The sequence below is a fragment of the Hippichthys cyanospilos genome, chromosome 19 (genome assembly GCF_059441005.1).
Source record: "Hippichthys cyanospilos isolate Australia breed blue-spotted pipefish chromosome 19, RoL_Hcya_1.0, whole genome shotgun sequence".
NCBI classification, from domain to species: domain Eukaryota; kingdom Metazoa; phylum Chordata; class Actinopteri; order Syngnathiformes; family Syngnathidae; genus Hippichthys; species Hippichthys cyanospilos.
The window spans coordinates 4,886,932-4,901,316 of NC_142387.1; the positions used below are offsets into that span (position 1 = coordinate 4,886,932).

The 14,385-nt window shown below is 38.6% G+C and overlaps 1 protein-coding gene across 4 annotated transcripts in view; it reads right to left on the reverse strand.

Annotated features, from left to right (window-relative positions):
- LOC148407685 (rab effector MyRIP-like) overlaps nt 1-14,385 on the reverse strand; it is a 107,094-nt gene that overhangs the window by 19,618 nt on the left and 73,091 nt on the right. For 3 of the 4 annotated variants that reach the window (XM_088401656.1, XM_088401654.1, XM_088401653.1), the window contains exon 4: nt 9,723-9,859. In XM_088401656.1, the coding sequence (XP_088257782.1) occupies nt 9,723-9,859 (137 nt within the window). Of the gene's footprint in view, nt 1-9,722; nt 9,860-14,385 lie in introns of those variants that run through there. The other variant, XM_088401657.1, reaches the window with a different exon arrangement.

Here is a 14,385-nt window from a genome sequence, read left to right on the forward strand (position 1 = left end):
AACTTTACAAGGCTGCAAGTATGGAGCACTGCTTTAAATTAGTAGACACATTTAATTACAGTGAATCTAATTTGAACAGTCATATTTTAGCCCAACAATGAGGACATTTACAGCAGACTGTAGTCCAATATTAAGAATAGAAGATTGGGTGATTTGACTCTCACATATTTTACCGTCCTGATATGTTATTTGCTCAGAAAAAATTGTCCTGAGTCATATTTGACCTAGAAGGAGTTCATTTATTCAAAAGTGTCAGGAATGAGGGAAAAAGAAGAAATTGTCCTCATGTCACTGCTTTAAAACTTGACATAATTGGGAAAGGATAATATCTTGCGGACAAGTAACCAATGAAGTTTAAAATGAAAGGCCAAATTGGAAAAATGAGCAGTGCTCTAAAAAGTTTATATCTGACTGAAATTGATTTTGAAAATCGTCTGTGTCATGTAATCTTATTTTAAGCGGAAAACTGGGTGATGGTGTTCTACGGATGAGATGTACATGTTTTGGAGTGACACAAAATACACACAAGAGGCGTGGATGGATTTAAAAAAAAAAAAAAAAAATGAAGAATCATACCAGTAGTGCACTACTAAGGAAGAGGCAGCAAACATTAAGTCACATGACAACAGTGTTCAGTGAAAGTAAACTTCAAAATAAAACCACCAAAGAATGAATGGACTTCAATGCAATTGCTGTAGCATGCTTTTATTTTGAAGTAGGCCTTCACAGCTGTGATGGCAGAGCACTTAGCTGGACTCGTCTTTGTGACTGGTTATTGCCATCATATGACATTTCTACGAATATCATCACACTGTAATTAAAATTTAGATTCAATCACCGATTAATGATGCAAATAAACTGCTAGTCAATTATGCTACCATTGTACAATACGGCACAACTTTCCAGCATTAGCACTAGCCACAAACTGGTGAATTAAAAAAAAAAAAAAACGTCCATCTATGCATGAAATGTTAATAATTGCAAATATCCAAAGAGGATGGGCTCTATTAATTAATAAAAACTGTGATCAGGATGGATGAGGAGGATGAAATTACATTGATATTTTACTTCAGGAGGTCCAGTGTACAGGGGCTGGTGTTTTGCATGTTTTCTAACGTTCTCCCTGAAACACACCTTATTCAAATGATATGGATCATTTTCAAGCTCCTGCAGAGATGACATTAGCTGATCAATTAAATTAGGTTTGTTGAGGAGGGAAAACCGTTAGACATGCAGGACACCGGCCTTCGAGGACTGGAGTTCGACACCTCTGCAATAAATAGTCCATCAAGTCACTTATGTTTACAATACCTAAGCAAAATAACAAGGCTTTCATCTTCCATTCCAGTAGTTGGGTTGTCAATGACTCAAAACAAAAACAAGAGTAGATGTTGTTTTACAATACAAAAATTGAATAAACAAAAATTCAGAAAGAAAATACAGAAATCAATTTCACATTCAAAAAGAATTAAAAGTAATTTTAAATAATTAGTTGTTTTTTTAATGCATTTTCCACATTGTTGGATTTGGGTTATATTGTTGATGTTAAGAGTACACTATGTTTATCAATGTGGCTTAATTATAGTACTATATTACAAAAGACATCTGCCTTGTGCTATAATGGCCCAAAGGTATTTCCAAATACTTTGGATTATGAGTATTATATGCAGAGAAAACTAAAGCAAAATAAGACAGTATAGCTTCACTTCATCTAAAGTTCCTTAAGTGCCGAAAGCATTTAAATTAGCCAGAAGACAGGAGGAAAAAGTCCAGACGCTTTCCTTTCAATTACTATAGAGCATCTGGCAGCAAAAGTCTTATTAACAATGCTTTCACAACAAGGGCTGAACTGACAGGATGTGTTCTAACGTCACAACAGATGAGGAAAGTAAACAAGCCGGTAAGCATATCTGTTTTTCTTTTTCGCTCCTAAGAGTTTCTCCGTTCTGCCGATACTAAATCACTTTAATTGCAATCTGTCATAACATCAAAAACATGCAGTAAACTGCAGGGGAAGACTTTAGCATTCAATTTGAATATCCATCCTGAAAAGGGATTGAGTGAGACAGGCAAATGAACGTATGAGATGACAACAAAAAGCGCTTCTTGAAAAGTTGTGTCTCTGCTTCACTACTAGCTTTGTCTCAGTTGAGGAACTAGCAACATGTGCGTAATTCAATCTGACAGCGAATGTCAAGTGAGCAAAATCTGCTTCAGTTGACAAAGGTCAGCATTTCAGCTCGCCCTCTTCTCATGTTCATATGTCCCCCTATGTGGGCAAGCAGACTTTTTGTCCAATTATTGCACCAACTGTCACTTTCATTGCTGACATCCAAGTGACTCTGGGCTTCTATTTAACATTCTTCTCATCACACACAATGCTCTGAGGAACAAAGCTTTCAGATGAAAGAACAGAGACAGGAAAAATGATGACTTCCTTCTGGGTGTCTGAGCATCTCTGGGCCTCTCTAATGATAGCACCCAGTAAGGGAAGACAATCATTTCAAGCCATTTCTATCGCTTCCTACTCATACACTTCTGACATAATTGAGCGTGGAAACATGGCTTTACTGGCTAGTTGCCTTCCTGTTTTGATCTTTTTTTTTCTTTAGCACAGTATGAGGGAAATTGCAACTTTGAAATTGCAGCATTGAAACTGATCACCTTTTAACCTCAGTTTGAGGCAGTTTCCGTATTTTCTCCAAGTACAAGTTGACCTCGTTTTTGTTGTTTTTGTTTTTTTTTTAACTTCAATTTGGGTGATTTTTACAAAAATGTCTACCCCTGACTTTAATGGTTACATGGATTTCCGATTAAAACACATGGTGTGTGTCATTACATTGACAACATTAGGGTACTTTTTGAGGCATTTCTCTCTAATAACATACTGTTGCAGTTATGGAGGGAGGAGGTGGGGCAGGAGTGAGACAAGACTGCGAGGAAATGTACGTGTGCGCTTAGACGCAAATGTTGCAACAATAAAATGATTTGAAGTTTCAATGCTTTATTTTCTGACACAGCTAAATATTAATTTGTCGAAAAGCCCTAAAAGTCATTATCACTATTTGATACGACAAATAGCTTCTCCCATGTAACTCACGGGCATTCTTATCTTCCTCCCCGTCATTCGTTCAAACATCCTCATCCTCATGTCTTTCGCGTTAGTCATCTTCGAACCTGTCCGATTTGTTTGAAATGGAGGTCTTCAGAAAAGATTTGCTGATCATCTTACTTGGGATATTATCCCAAGCTTCAAATAAATGTCCAAGGAATGAAACAGACAAGTCAAGCCATTTTTACCTTTTCATAATGCATCAAAGTCTGTCGCGAAAAATGAGCCACGCAGCCTTGTTGTTGACAACAAAGAGGCTATTCGGCGACGCTTGACAAAAGTGTGGTTTTATATTGTTGTGTGGAAATCCTAAAACACATGCATACTATATGGAATTAGAGGAATATATTGTAATTTCAAGCCTTGTAAATGACATGGAATGACTCATTTTGCATTCGAATAAATAAATAGAAACTAAAATAAATATGTGGTTATAAGCCACGCCACCTAATATGGGGGTTGGAAAACGAGGAACAAAAAAAAACCTCGACTTGTACTTGAAAAATACGGTAGTTTTCTACTAGTGTGACACAGGGAAAATTGTATTCAATTTTATTCAATCTGTGGGCAGAGTGATTTCAGAGTGACAGACATGTCATAAACTAGACATACAGTAAAATTGTGTGTGTCCAGTGTGTTTAGCTCTGCATTTGACACTATAGACAGCTACCATAGCATGAAAAAGTAAGAGAACTGTAAAAAAAGACAGAAAAGAATGGAGACCTGTATTTTCAATAGACTGGGTTAGTTGGAAGTTGTAAAAAGTTGTTGTAATCAGTTAAAATACACTATTGCTGTGCTGTTTCCTGTGTAAATGGGTGTTGCATCTTAAGAGTGATTTACAGTGTTTTAAGTTATCATTTATTAATGGCTGTTATTGGCAGTCCAATTTTGGATGTAAGGGCATACTGTCTTTCATTACAAGAGTAGAACGCATGCCGTGTTAACTGTGCAAATGTTTATAACTTTACAAGTGTTCTTCATAGCTAATTTTTGTGTCCTCATTGGATTTGTCATCATTTATACTGTGTGTCAAACTGTGTTTCATATGCTATTGCTAGCACATGCTAAAGTACAGCCGATAACTAAAAACAACTACTTCTTTGACCTTGTTTAACATTCTCCACGCGTGCTCTTTTTTTCCATTTCTTGATATTATTAGCACGAATTCTCAAAAGAATAACGAAAAAAAAAGGTAAAAGTACTACAATACCAAAAGGCACGGAACAATATCAGACGCTGACTGTGATAACCTTGAGCAAAAACATCACAAAATCACGGTTGAAAAACATCATTTTAAAATCTCTTTTGCTCAATTGAAATTTTTCTATATTATAAGATTGTTTTATTTTCAAGCAAAATATTGAATATAGCATTTGTTAAAATAACAAACCTTTACCCTGCCTAATTAAAATATGTAAATAAAAGTGAAACAACCACACTTCCTCTGTCACTCGGGCGCTCTTGCCATAGTGGCAAGCAGATGAGATCATACAACGAGATCATACAACACTAATCTGTCGTAGGGTGTTTGGAACGCCCCTTTTTGTGCCTACTAACGTCCAAGATTGCTAATGAAACACCACTTTAGACGGCTAACGGTGATCGACGTTCATGTTGAAAAACACCAGATGGCGTTTGGAACAGCGCTTTTTATACTTGACGCCAAGTGTCATTGCTAATGTTGTTGGTGAATGTTAATGCTCCAAATGCTGTTTGGCGTTTTTCAAAATAAACATTGGTCACTGGTAAACATTTAGAGGGGCATTCTCGATGAAGTCTCTGATTCCGCTAGGCGTAAAAAGCAGTGGAAAAAACGACGTTCTGTACTCGTACGACCTAACTCAAAACAAACATGAATTTGCATCGTATGATCTCAATCGCTTCGCATAGTGCAAGAAAGAGCGCCGGTGACAGAAGAAGCTTGTTTGTGTGAATGTACGTACGTGTGTAGAGGAAAGTCAACGTAAAATGACAGGATGCACATTTTATTATTAATTGATGCACTTTACCTGTAGTAGTTAGTCAAGGTACCCAAATTATAGTGGGATCGCTAAACCAAAAAATGGTTTTGAAAGACTTGGCCAGTTTTAAATAACTGACTTCTAAAACCACAACATTTTTCAATCCGGTTATCGTCCAATGCCTACACCCAGGTACCAATTTATTGTTGGTTTGACATGTACATGATTAGTAGCCTACATGAAGTACATGAAATGAGGAATTGTCTTTGATAATATTTTTCTTTAATTCTCAAGATATACAACACAATGTTGTCTTAAAATGCATAGCTTGTTAAAACATTTATGAAGGCTCAACATATGTCCCCATTATTTTTTTATACTTTACCAGTTGTGAGAATATTACTTTTGAAAGATGATAATATAGTTTGACATTTTGCAAGTTGTCATATAACTATCTGGTGGAGGAGGTGGGAAGCCCCCGACAGATATTTGCCAACATAGGGCAAGAAACGCCAATGTCAGAAGAAAAGTGTAAAAATAATAAGCCCCTTTGAAATGTCATTAGGAAAAACATCATTTCTGCATGTTGCACTTCCAAACAGTCCCATTAAGTTTGCATCTTACAATAGTTTGATAAATGATGAACTAGGTGTGATATGAGACAAGATTGGTCTGCATGGTTAACAACAACAACAAAAAAGTATAAACTTTCACAAGAGATTCTGAGCCATAGAGGAGTAGTGAAAAGTAGTACAAAATGTACTTTTCTTCACTTTTCTGGTTCACTCCCACAGGTCCTGAAATAAACGTGTTTTGAACTTTTTCTGAGGTTGTTTAACATTCCGTGAAACAACATTTTGTGAGATGAGAAGGTCAAGTCAATGTTGGCACTTTCATGTGGAGCACGATCCAATGGCTGGTTTTGCTAGCTTTGCATAAAATCGACCAAGTACATTGAATGCTTGACTTTGGCTTGCTTTTCACTTCACAGATGCCTTTAAACTTTAATACTTTATCAGCAAAAGACATCTCCCCCAACCAGTCAGCCAAAAAAAAAAGAGTTTCCTAATATTATATCATCAAGTAATACGATTATTTTTCAATACTCCCACTTCTTGGACACTACATACATTCTCTGATTCTGTGTGTTTTTTATTCCATTTTGTGCAGCACTGGAAAGAAAAATGGCTTCAATAACAATGTTGTTACATCATCTTTGTTGCTCTAATTTGAGAATGGGATTTTATGATGTGGCCCAGAAACTCAAAATAATCGACTTTCATGCAAATAGGGGCAACACGTCCGGAATGTAAAACATTCTCATAAACTCCTTCCCACCTATTGCTGAAGCTTGAGTGGATTTCATATGCACGGTGGCATTTATTTCTTTATTCATCCCCAAGGGAGTGAGCTTCACGAAATCAATTATCGTGAGGTGTGAAATGGCGACTGACATGACAGTCGTCGAGAAAGTGGCGGGTGTTTTACATCAATCACGTCCCCGCAGTGAATGTGTGACCTTCAAACAGACAGCGGGAGAGAAAAGGGAGCAAGCCTTTTGGGCTTTTATGTACATCATCTTCAGTGGAAGGCGATAACGTGTGACTTCCAAACAAACAATGAATATCTACGCTTGTATGTTTCTGTACTAAATCAAATCAAATTAAAAGTTATATGGTTAATTTTGCACACCATGGATGCATTTCAAGATACTTCAATTCCTCCACTTGGAGCAGGACCTCCCCCGCGACCTGGAGAGGACACTCCACCCTTTTCCGACTGAGGACCATGGTCTCGGATTTTGAGGTGCTGATCTTCATCCCAGCCGCTTCACACTCAACTGCAAACTGCTCCAGTGAGAGTTGGAGGTCACGGTCTGAGAAAGCCAACCAGCACCACATCATCTGCAAATAGCAGAGATGAAAGGCTGATACCCCCAAACCTGATCCCCTCAATACTCCGACTGCACCTAGAAATCCTGTCCATGAAAGTAATGAACAGAATGACAAATGGCAGCCTTTGCGGAGTCCAACTTTCACCGGAAACAAATTTGACTTAATTCTTGACTCTTTCCACATCGGTCGTACAGGGACCAAACAGCCCATAACAGGGCGTCCGTCTGGTACCCCATACTCACGAAGCACAATCCACAGAGTTCCTAGAGGGACATGGTCGAACGCCTTCTCCAAGTCCAAAAAGCACATGTACACTGGTTGGGCAAACTCCCATCCACCCTCGAGGATCCTACTGAGGGTCTAGAGCTGGTTCACTGTTCCAGGGCGGGGACGAAACCACACTGCTCCTTCTGAATCTGATGTTCGACTTCCTGATGGACCCTCCTCTCCAGCGACCCCTGAATAGATTTTACCAGGGAGGCTGATGAGTGTGATACCTTTATAGTTGGAACACACTTTCGTTCCCCCTTCTTAAAAAGGAGGACCACTACTCCGGTCTGCCAATCCAGGGGCACTGTCCCCGATGTCCACGAGATGTTGTATGTCAGCCAGGATAGTCCTACAACATTTGGAGCCTTGAGAAACTATGGATGGATCTCATCCACCCGCAGGGCCTTGCCACCAAGGAGTGTGTCTTCCACCTCTGTGATTTCAGCCCCAGAGATGGGCGAGCCCACAACAGAGTGTCCAGACACTGCTTCCTCATAGGAAGGCATGTTGGTGGAATTGAGAAGGTCTTCAAAGTATTCTGCACACCGGTTCATGATGTCCCTAATTGAGGCCATGCGGAGCCTCCACCTGGAGGCAGAGGGAGGCTACTCTCTCGTCCACCGGGGTAAACCCCAATGTACAGACACCGAGCCGGGGGGCTATAAGTATGCCCACTCCTGCTCTGCACCTCTCACTGTGGGCAACTCCAGAGTGGAAGAGCATCCAACCCCTCTCGAGAGGTACTGGTATCAGAGCCCAAGGTGGAGGCAAGTTCGACAATATCTAGTCGGAACTTCTCTGCCTTGCACACCAGCTCAGGCTTCTTCCGTGCCAGAGAGGCGATATTCTACGTCCCAAGAGCTAGCTTTTGAGCTGGGGATCGGTGCGCCAAGGTCCCCACCCTTGGCTGTCGCCCAGCTATCTACGCACCCAGCTGCTGGTGTGTTGATGATGAGTGCAGAGAGAGACATGTTCTTAAGATGTTTAATTTGTACGTTTTTATTTTTCATTTTCAGTGATCCAGGAATCATTTACAAGTCCACAGGAGCAATAATATTTATTTATTGGATTATTTTGAGCATGTAAATTTATTTAAGCTTAGTTTGGGGTCATGTGAAGTGCTTCCTGTGTGATGTCAACAAAGTCAGATGCGACAGCCCAAAGTGGTATGTTACATACAGTATGTGTTTTTATGTGAATATGTACAATGTTAGCCATAGCTAATATCAATTTGTAGCGATTGTAGAGAATTATTGTCACATGTATACCACAAAACCGCACAGTGAAACTCTTACTCTGTTCACCTCAGCAAACAGAAGACGGCAGCTTAGTTCTACGGTGTAAATTGTTGGGAAAGTGTGGATGAAATGTGTAAAAGTGACGAAAAGTGGAAGAGCAAGACCCTCAACCCCTAGTTGCTCTATAAGCGCTATACAACTGAAAGTCCATTTCCCCTTTCCTATTTGTTTGTAAATGGAGGGAACACAGTAATAATAAATGTAAAATAATTAGATAAAAGTTATCTCAATCTCATATTTTTTTCTTCAACATGTACTGTATATTGGTAGACATGGATATTATTTGTTGGAGTGGTTTGTGAATAAAACTCTTTTGCAGCTGTATTGAATCACAATCATGATGACCGAAGGACCTAATCACAGGCATGATGACTTAATGACCTAATCACAAGATGGAACAGTATGGGGTCTGTTGCTATGTTCCTGGGAAAGAAGATAGCAGTGATGGACTGATAGTATATATGGACTTCCACCTACATCCTCCACTCTCGGAAACTGATTTTTACCTGCTATAATGTCTCCCTTAACCTTTCAGGGCAGCAAGTGATTTTGTACCTAGGGCCAACCCTAATGAATAAAAGAGGGATGGACAGAGAGTGTGTCCAGAGTGGTAGGATTTTGGTGAACTGTGGACATCTCTCTCGGCTCTCGTCAAGAATAAAACGAGTTCAGGCTCCTTGTCTTCCTCCTTGTTTGTTGTTTATTAAATTTTCCAGGTTGCCCGGACCTTACATTAATTATACATGTATTTTATTTAACTTTTATTATTATTATAAAACTTGGACATTATTCAGGCCTGCGAATTTCTCACAGTCCCTCAGTTGTCCTGAAGCTTTCTCTTATCCAGTTTAGCCCAAAGTCTGACCTGATTTATCCCCTCACTGCTCCCTTCATCCATTTAATCCAGCCTACTGGGGTTGGAAATAAAGCCCTGTGGAGACAGACTGATCATGTTTCAGCCGGGTCAAAACAAAGCTATCGGGAGGGACACAGAATGGATAAAAGCTGCCCCGTTGCTGCCCACTCCCCAGCAACCCACTGAGGACAAAACAAAAATGGATGAAGTCTATTCTGCGTATTAGCCACCAGGGCATGGCTGTAGGGAAACCATCACTACACACACACACACACGCACACACACATGCACAGTGAGGTTCACACTGACAGGAAAGGATGAGTTTACCTGGGAGATCAGATAGCGCTCCTCTTTCTATAATGTGCTTCCTATATAAAGTCTTCAAAACCTTGGCACTGCCGAACCTCTTGAAGCGTCTCTTGACATTGTTATAATACCATTCCAGGGACTGTGTCCTCAAAATCCTGCAGAACAGAAATGAAAAAGAAGCTTTTTAGCTCAGATTCCTCTAAATCCAATCCATGAAGTCATTTGGTCATGATTCATTTTTGACAGCCTTAACAAGTTATTTGTGTTCAACATATTTTATATGCAGGCTTTTGATACCCATTGACGTGTCATACGCATTAGGAGTGAAACCTGCTCTGTCTTTGTCAAACAGTGGATGGTCAGAAAAAATACATTTTATAGGCAGTAAATTTGTCACTATTAGACATACGCATACAACTTTATGTGGTCGAGATGGCATCTATCAACATTGTGTTCTTGTACTATTATTACAATATGCAAATGCTCTTAATGTAGTCATTTGTCTTTTAAACCTGGAACTGAAAATGTGACATTTCAATAATAAATGGCTTCGTTCTTGCACCAATAGTAGCTCAGCTTTGACTTTCAACTGTGGTTCGGTAAAGTTCATACAACTGACCATGCAGGCTTTATGAATCATCACTGGCAAGTGGCAATCAATGCAATAGCAGCATCATAAAGGGTGAAGCCTGCATTTATTCTTTTATTTTTATTTAGATACTATTTCGCAGTTCTCAAGATTGATTTGAAACAACAACAAAATTGGCTTCAGTCATTTATTTTCTTTATCAGATGCAGTTGTAACAATGAACATTCTGCTGCATTTGAGACGACTCCAAAATGCTGGCTGTAACTAGTTTTAACTATCAGAACGAATGGTGCTTTTCTTTTAAGTGTCAAATAACAAAAAAAAAAAAAAAAAACTCGATCCATCTGTCCATTGAAGACTTGCTCAAATGTGAGGTATTCTCAACTATAATTTGACTGTTATAATTTGGCTCACTACATTAGTGTCTTTGTTGCTATTGTTAGCTGTGGCTGGAATTGCAGCTGGATGCTTTGCATTTATGTGGTAGGCTAAACTTAAACTGCTTTAGTTTTAGCTGCTTCTGTGGGAAGCAAACTTATTCTTACAAGTAATATACTTCACAGAGTTCAACTTGGGGTCCCAAGTTGACCTCTGGGCATTTTCTTCTTTTTTTGGGGAGGGTGATTTTACATTTGTTGGCAGCTTATTCCATTTGTGTGCATGATCACAGCTAAATGCTGTTTCACCATGTATGCTTTGAACTCTGGCCTCGACTAACTGACTTGAGTCTGCATACCCAAGAGCCCTAATGGTTTTATATTCTAATTAGCATTCCCAAATGAAGTTCAGGTAATGCTAGTGCACCTAGTGAAATCCAACAGAAGCACAATTACATATTTGCAAAAGGAACACAATAAATGAAGTAGAAACCACCCCCCAAAAGAAAAACAAAAGAAAACATGCAGTCTATATACATATATATACAATAGTGAAGAATACAAAGCAGTATTTCTCTAAATATATTTTTCCCTATCTTGAACGGATACCAACATGACATTGTGATGGATTGCCCTCTCATGGTATTGTAGTGTGCTTCAATGAAGGAGAAGTCATGCTAAAGATGCAGGGGAAAAGAGGAATAGTATCCAGAGCGGCCCTCAAGGCTCCATGGACCTCCTTCCTCTTAAACACCCTTCCTCCTTCCCAGTGGATTTACTATCATCGACATCTTTCGGCAGTACCATTTAATGAGCCTCAGCTCCTTAATTTCCTGCCTCAGGTCCAGTAGCGGTTTCTGGCATGTGCAATATAAGCGTCTGCATAGGACGGCATGACCGGAAGGGTTGGGGGTGGGTGGTTGTGTTAAGCAAAGGAAGACCTTTCAAGATGGAAAGATTATAAAACAGGCTTTGATTGAAGAAGCTGACACGTTCTAAGACTTCACAACCATACCGTAAATATTATATTTAATTAAAGCCCTCCAGCTATCAAGAGAACTACAGCACAGTTACACGGCACGGTGAAGCTATGACAGCCTTACTAGACTCCACTTATTTATTTGAGTAAGCCTTTCACATGTGAATACAGTGGTACAGCTACTTATGAAAGCAATTCTTTCCTGAAGTAATTTCGTACATTTTTCATAGGTAGAGTCTCCTCATTCATGTCAATACCCAAATCAGTTCCAAGCCCCCCAAAATTTTCCTAAACCCTTTAAATGAATAATATTAAATTTTAAAAGTGCATAAAAAATGGTAACAAATACATATTAGAATTACATTAGTGCTTAATAATCAAAATATATCATATTCTCTGCAACAATTGATCCGTTCATTGACTGCACTCTCCCCGCTGCGCTCAAATGCAGCATATAGTACATACTGCATATATATATATATATATATATATATATATATATATATATATATATATATATATATATATATATATATATATATATACATATATATATACATATATATACAGTATATATATATATATATACATATATATATATAGTGCTTCCTGTGTGATATCATTGCTAAAGTGCTAACGACATGCTAAGAATGTGAATGTTTTTATGTGAATATGTACAATGTTAGCCGTAGCTAATGTCAACTTTATGTTTGTTAGTTCGACCTTATAAATTGTTGGTGGAAAGTGTGGATGAAATGAGTTGAGATGAAAAGTGAAAGAACACTGTAAATATGAAAAAAAATACTGTCTCGATTGTGGGCAAGCCAGCACATTAATAGATTATAGAAATGCATCACAAACTGTAACAAATACAATAAACATCATGGGTTATGATAATATATTACATACCAGTCATGTTGAGCGTTGGTGTCTAGTGTTGCATATTGTATGCCAACAATGAATGTCACCTTTCATACCTTGAATTTCACTCGTTACAAAAGACAATAGTTTTTCGCCGAGTCATTTCGTTGAATTTTTCATAACAAAAGATGTTCGTAAGTAAAGGTACCACTGTATTCTCATGATTCCATGACCGATGATCATTTGGAAGGGGACTTGAGGCTGACGATGCAACAGCTGCTGTTGGGACAATGTATTCGTTAACAATTTGAAAATTAATCCGAAAGAAGTGTTTTATGTGTTAGTCTAGTCACGCTGATCGGAGACAACAACACAACTGGGATATGCCAAAAGAGCTATGAGGTGGCATTACGCACAACACAAACACAATCTGCACTGTGAAAGGCTCCACATTTACTGACCTTCGAAGTGAGGAGCAAACATAGTGTTGAATCTTAATTAGAATCTTAATCACTGTGTAAATTAAGCGACATTCCCATGCAGAGCATGTACAGAATAATAAATTCATTTCATTTCAAATTGTTTAAATCTCCTGCACAAATACAAAAAAATGATGCAATGTTTATAATAAAAAATAAAAAATCAGTACAATTCAAATCACCAAGATGATGGGGAGCAAAAGAGATTAAAGATGAAGGGAGAGAGTCTTCTGAATGAATGACGCATGACATCGCTTCCCTGGAGTAGCGTGGTATAAAAAAATAAAAAATAAAAGCACAAGAAGGAGAAAGTACGCTTTCAAGTGTTGGATGAACTGCACAAGCTTATGGGAAAAGCATGCATAATGAGATTGGGATAGTCCCATATTCTTAGCTCCTGCATGAATAAGTAAAAGGGATTCCTATGGAAAGCCTCCTGTCTCTGTTTCTGCACTTTCTCCCACTTTCTCAGCCCTCTCATTAGACGGGCTGCGATGCTGGGAAACTTATTCGTCATTCTCCTCACAGCTCTTTTGCTTCATAAATGAGCTCTATTGAGTGATATGTATGGAAAATGCAATAAAGTTTGAGTGAGTGAGGTGCAGTTGTTTTTAGAATGGCTGCTGAGTGACTGGAAGGGGAATAGAAGGTAAGGATAGTGAATGATGTACACTTGGAAATGTTTTGGAAAAAGAAAAATGTCTTATTAGATTCTGATGCTGATTAAAACTAAAATTCACATGCCAATTCCAAAATTGCAGTCAGTTTTTTTTCTAGCATGATTTATTTTTTTCCACGTCGAACCCCGCAGATAAGCAAAAATTATCTGATTAGTCATGACTGAATACGACTGAACTCAATTACAGCTATATGGGAACGTGTTTGTACAGTAACAATTGAGACAGTGTAGTGCACAGGTGTCAAACTCAAGGCCCGGGGGCCAGATCTGTCCGGCCACATCATTTTATGTGGCCTGCAAAGTGCTGATTTGAATTCAAGTTTCTGGATAAAATTCACAACTTGCACGTTTTGGGCAAAAAATAACCATTTTTTGTTCCCAATCTCTCTCTTTTACCGGCCTCTGATTTCAAAACTAGCAAAAGTGTGTGACGAAATTGAACATTTATTTGACCTTACAGTCATTCCGGCCCTATGACAGAAACTATAAGTACAATTTGGCCCACGAGAAAAACGAGTTTGACACCCCTGGTGTAGTGAGGGACGTGTGCAGCTCCTAACACTTCTATCTTATAAAGATCTCCAAATACAAAGATAGCATACTCGTAATTAAAAGTACTGTATTAGTACTAGCGCTTTTCTTCACCTAGTAACGATGGACATGCTTTTTTATTTTGTTTTCTGATTTTGTTTTAGGTTTTTAAAGCTTATAAACTAA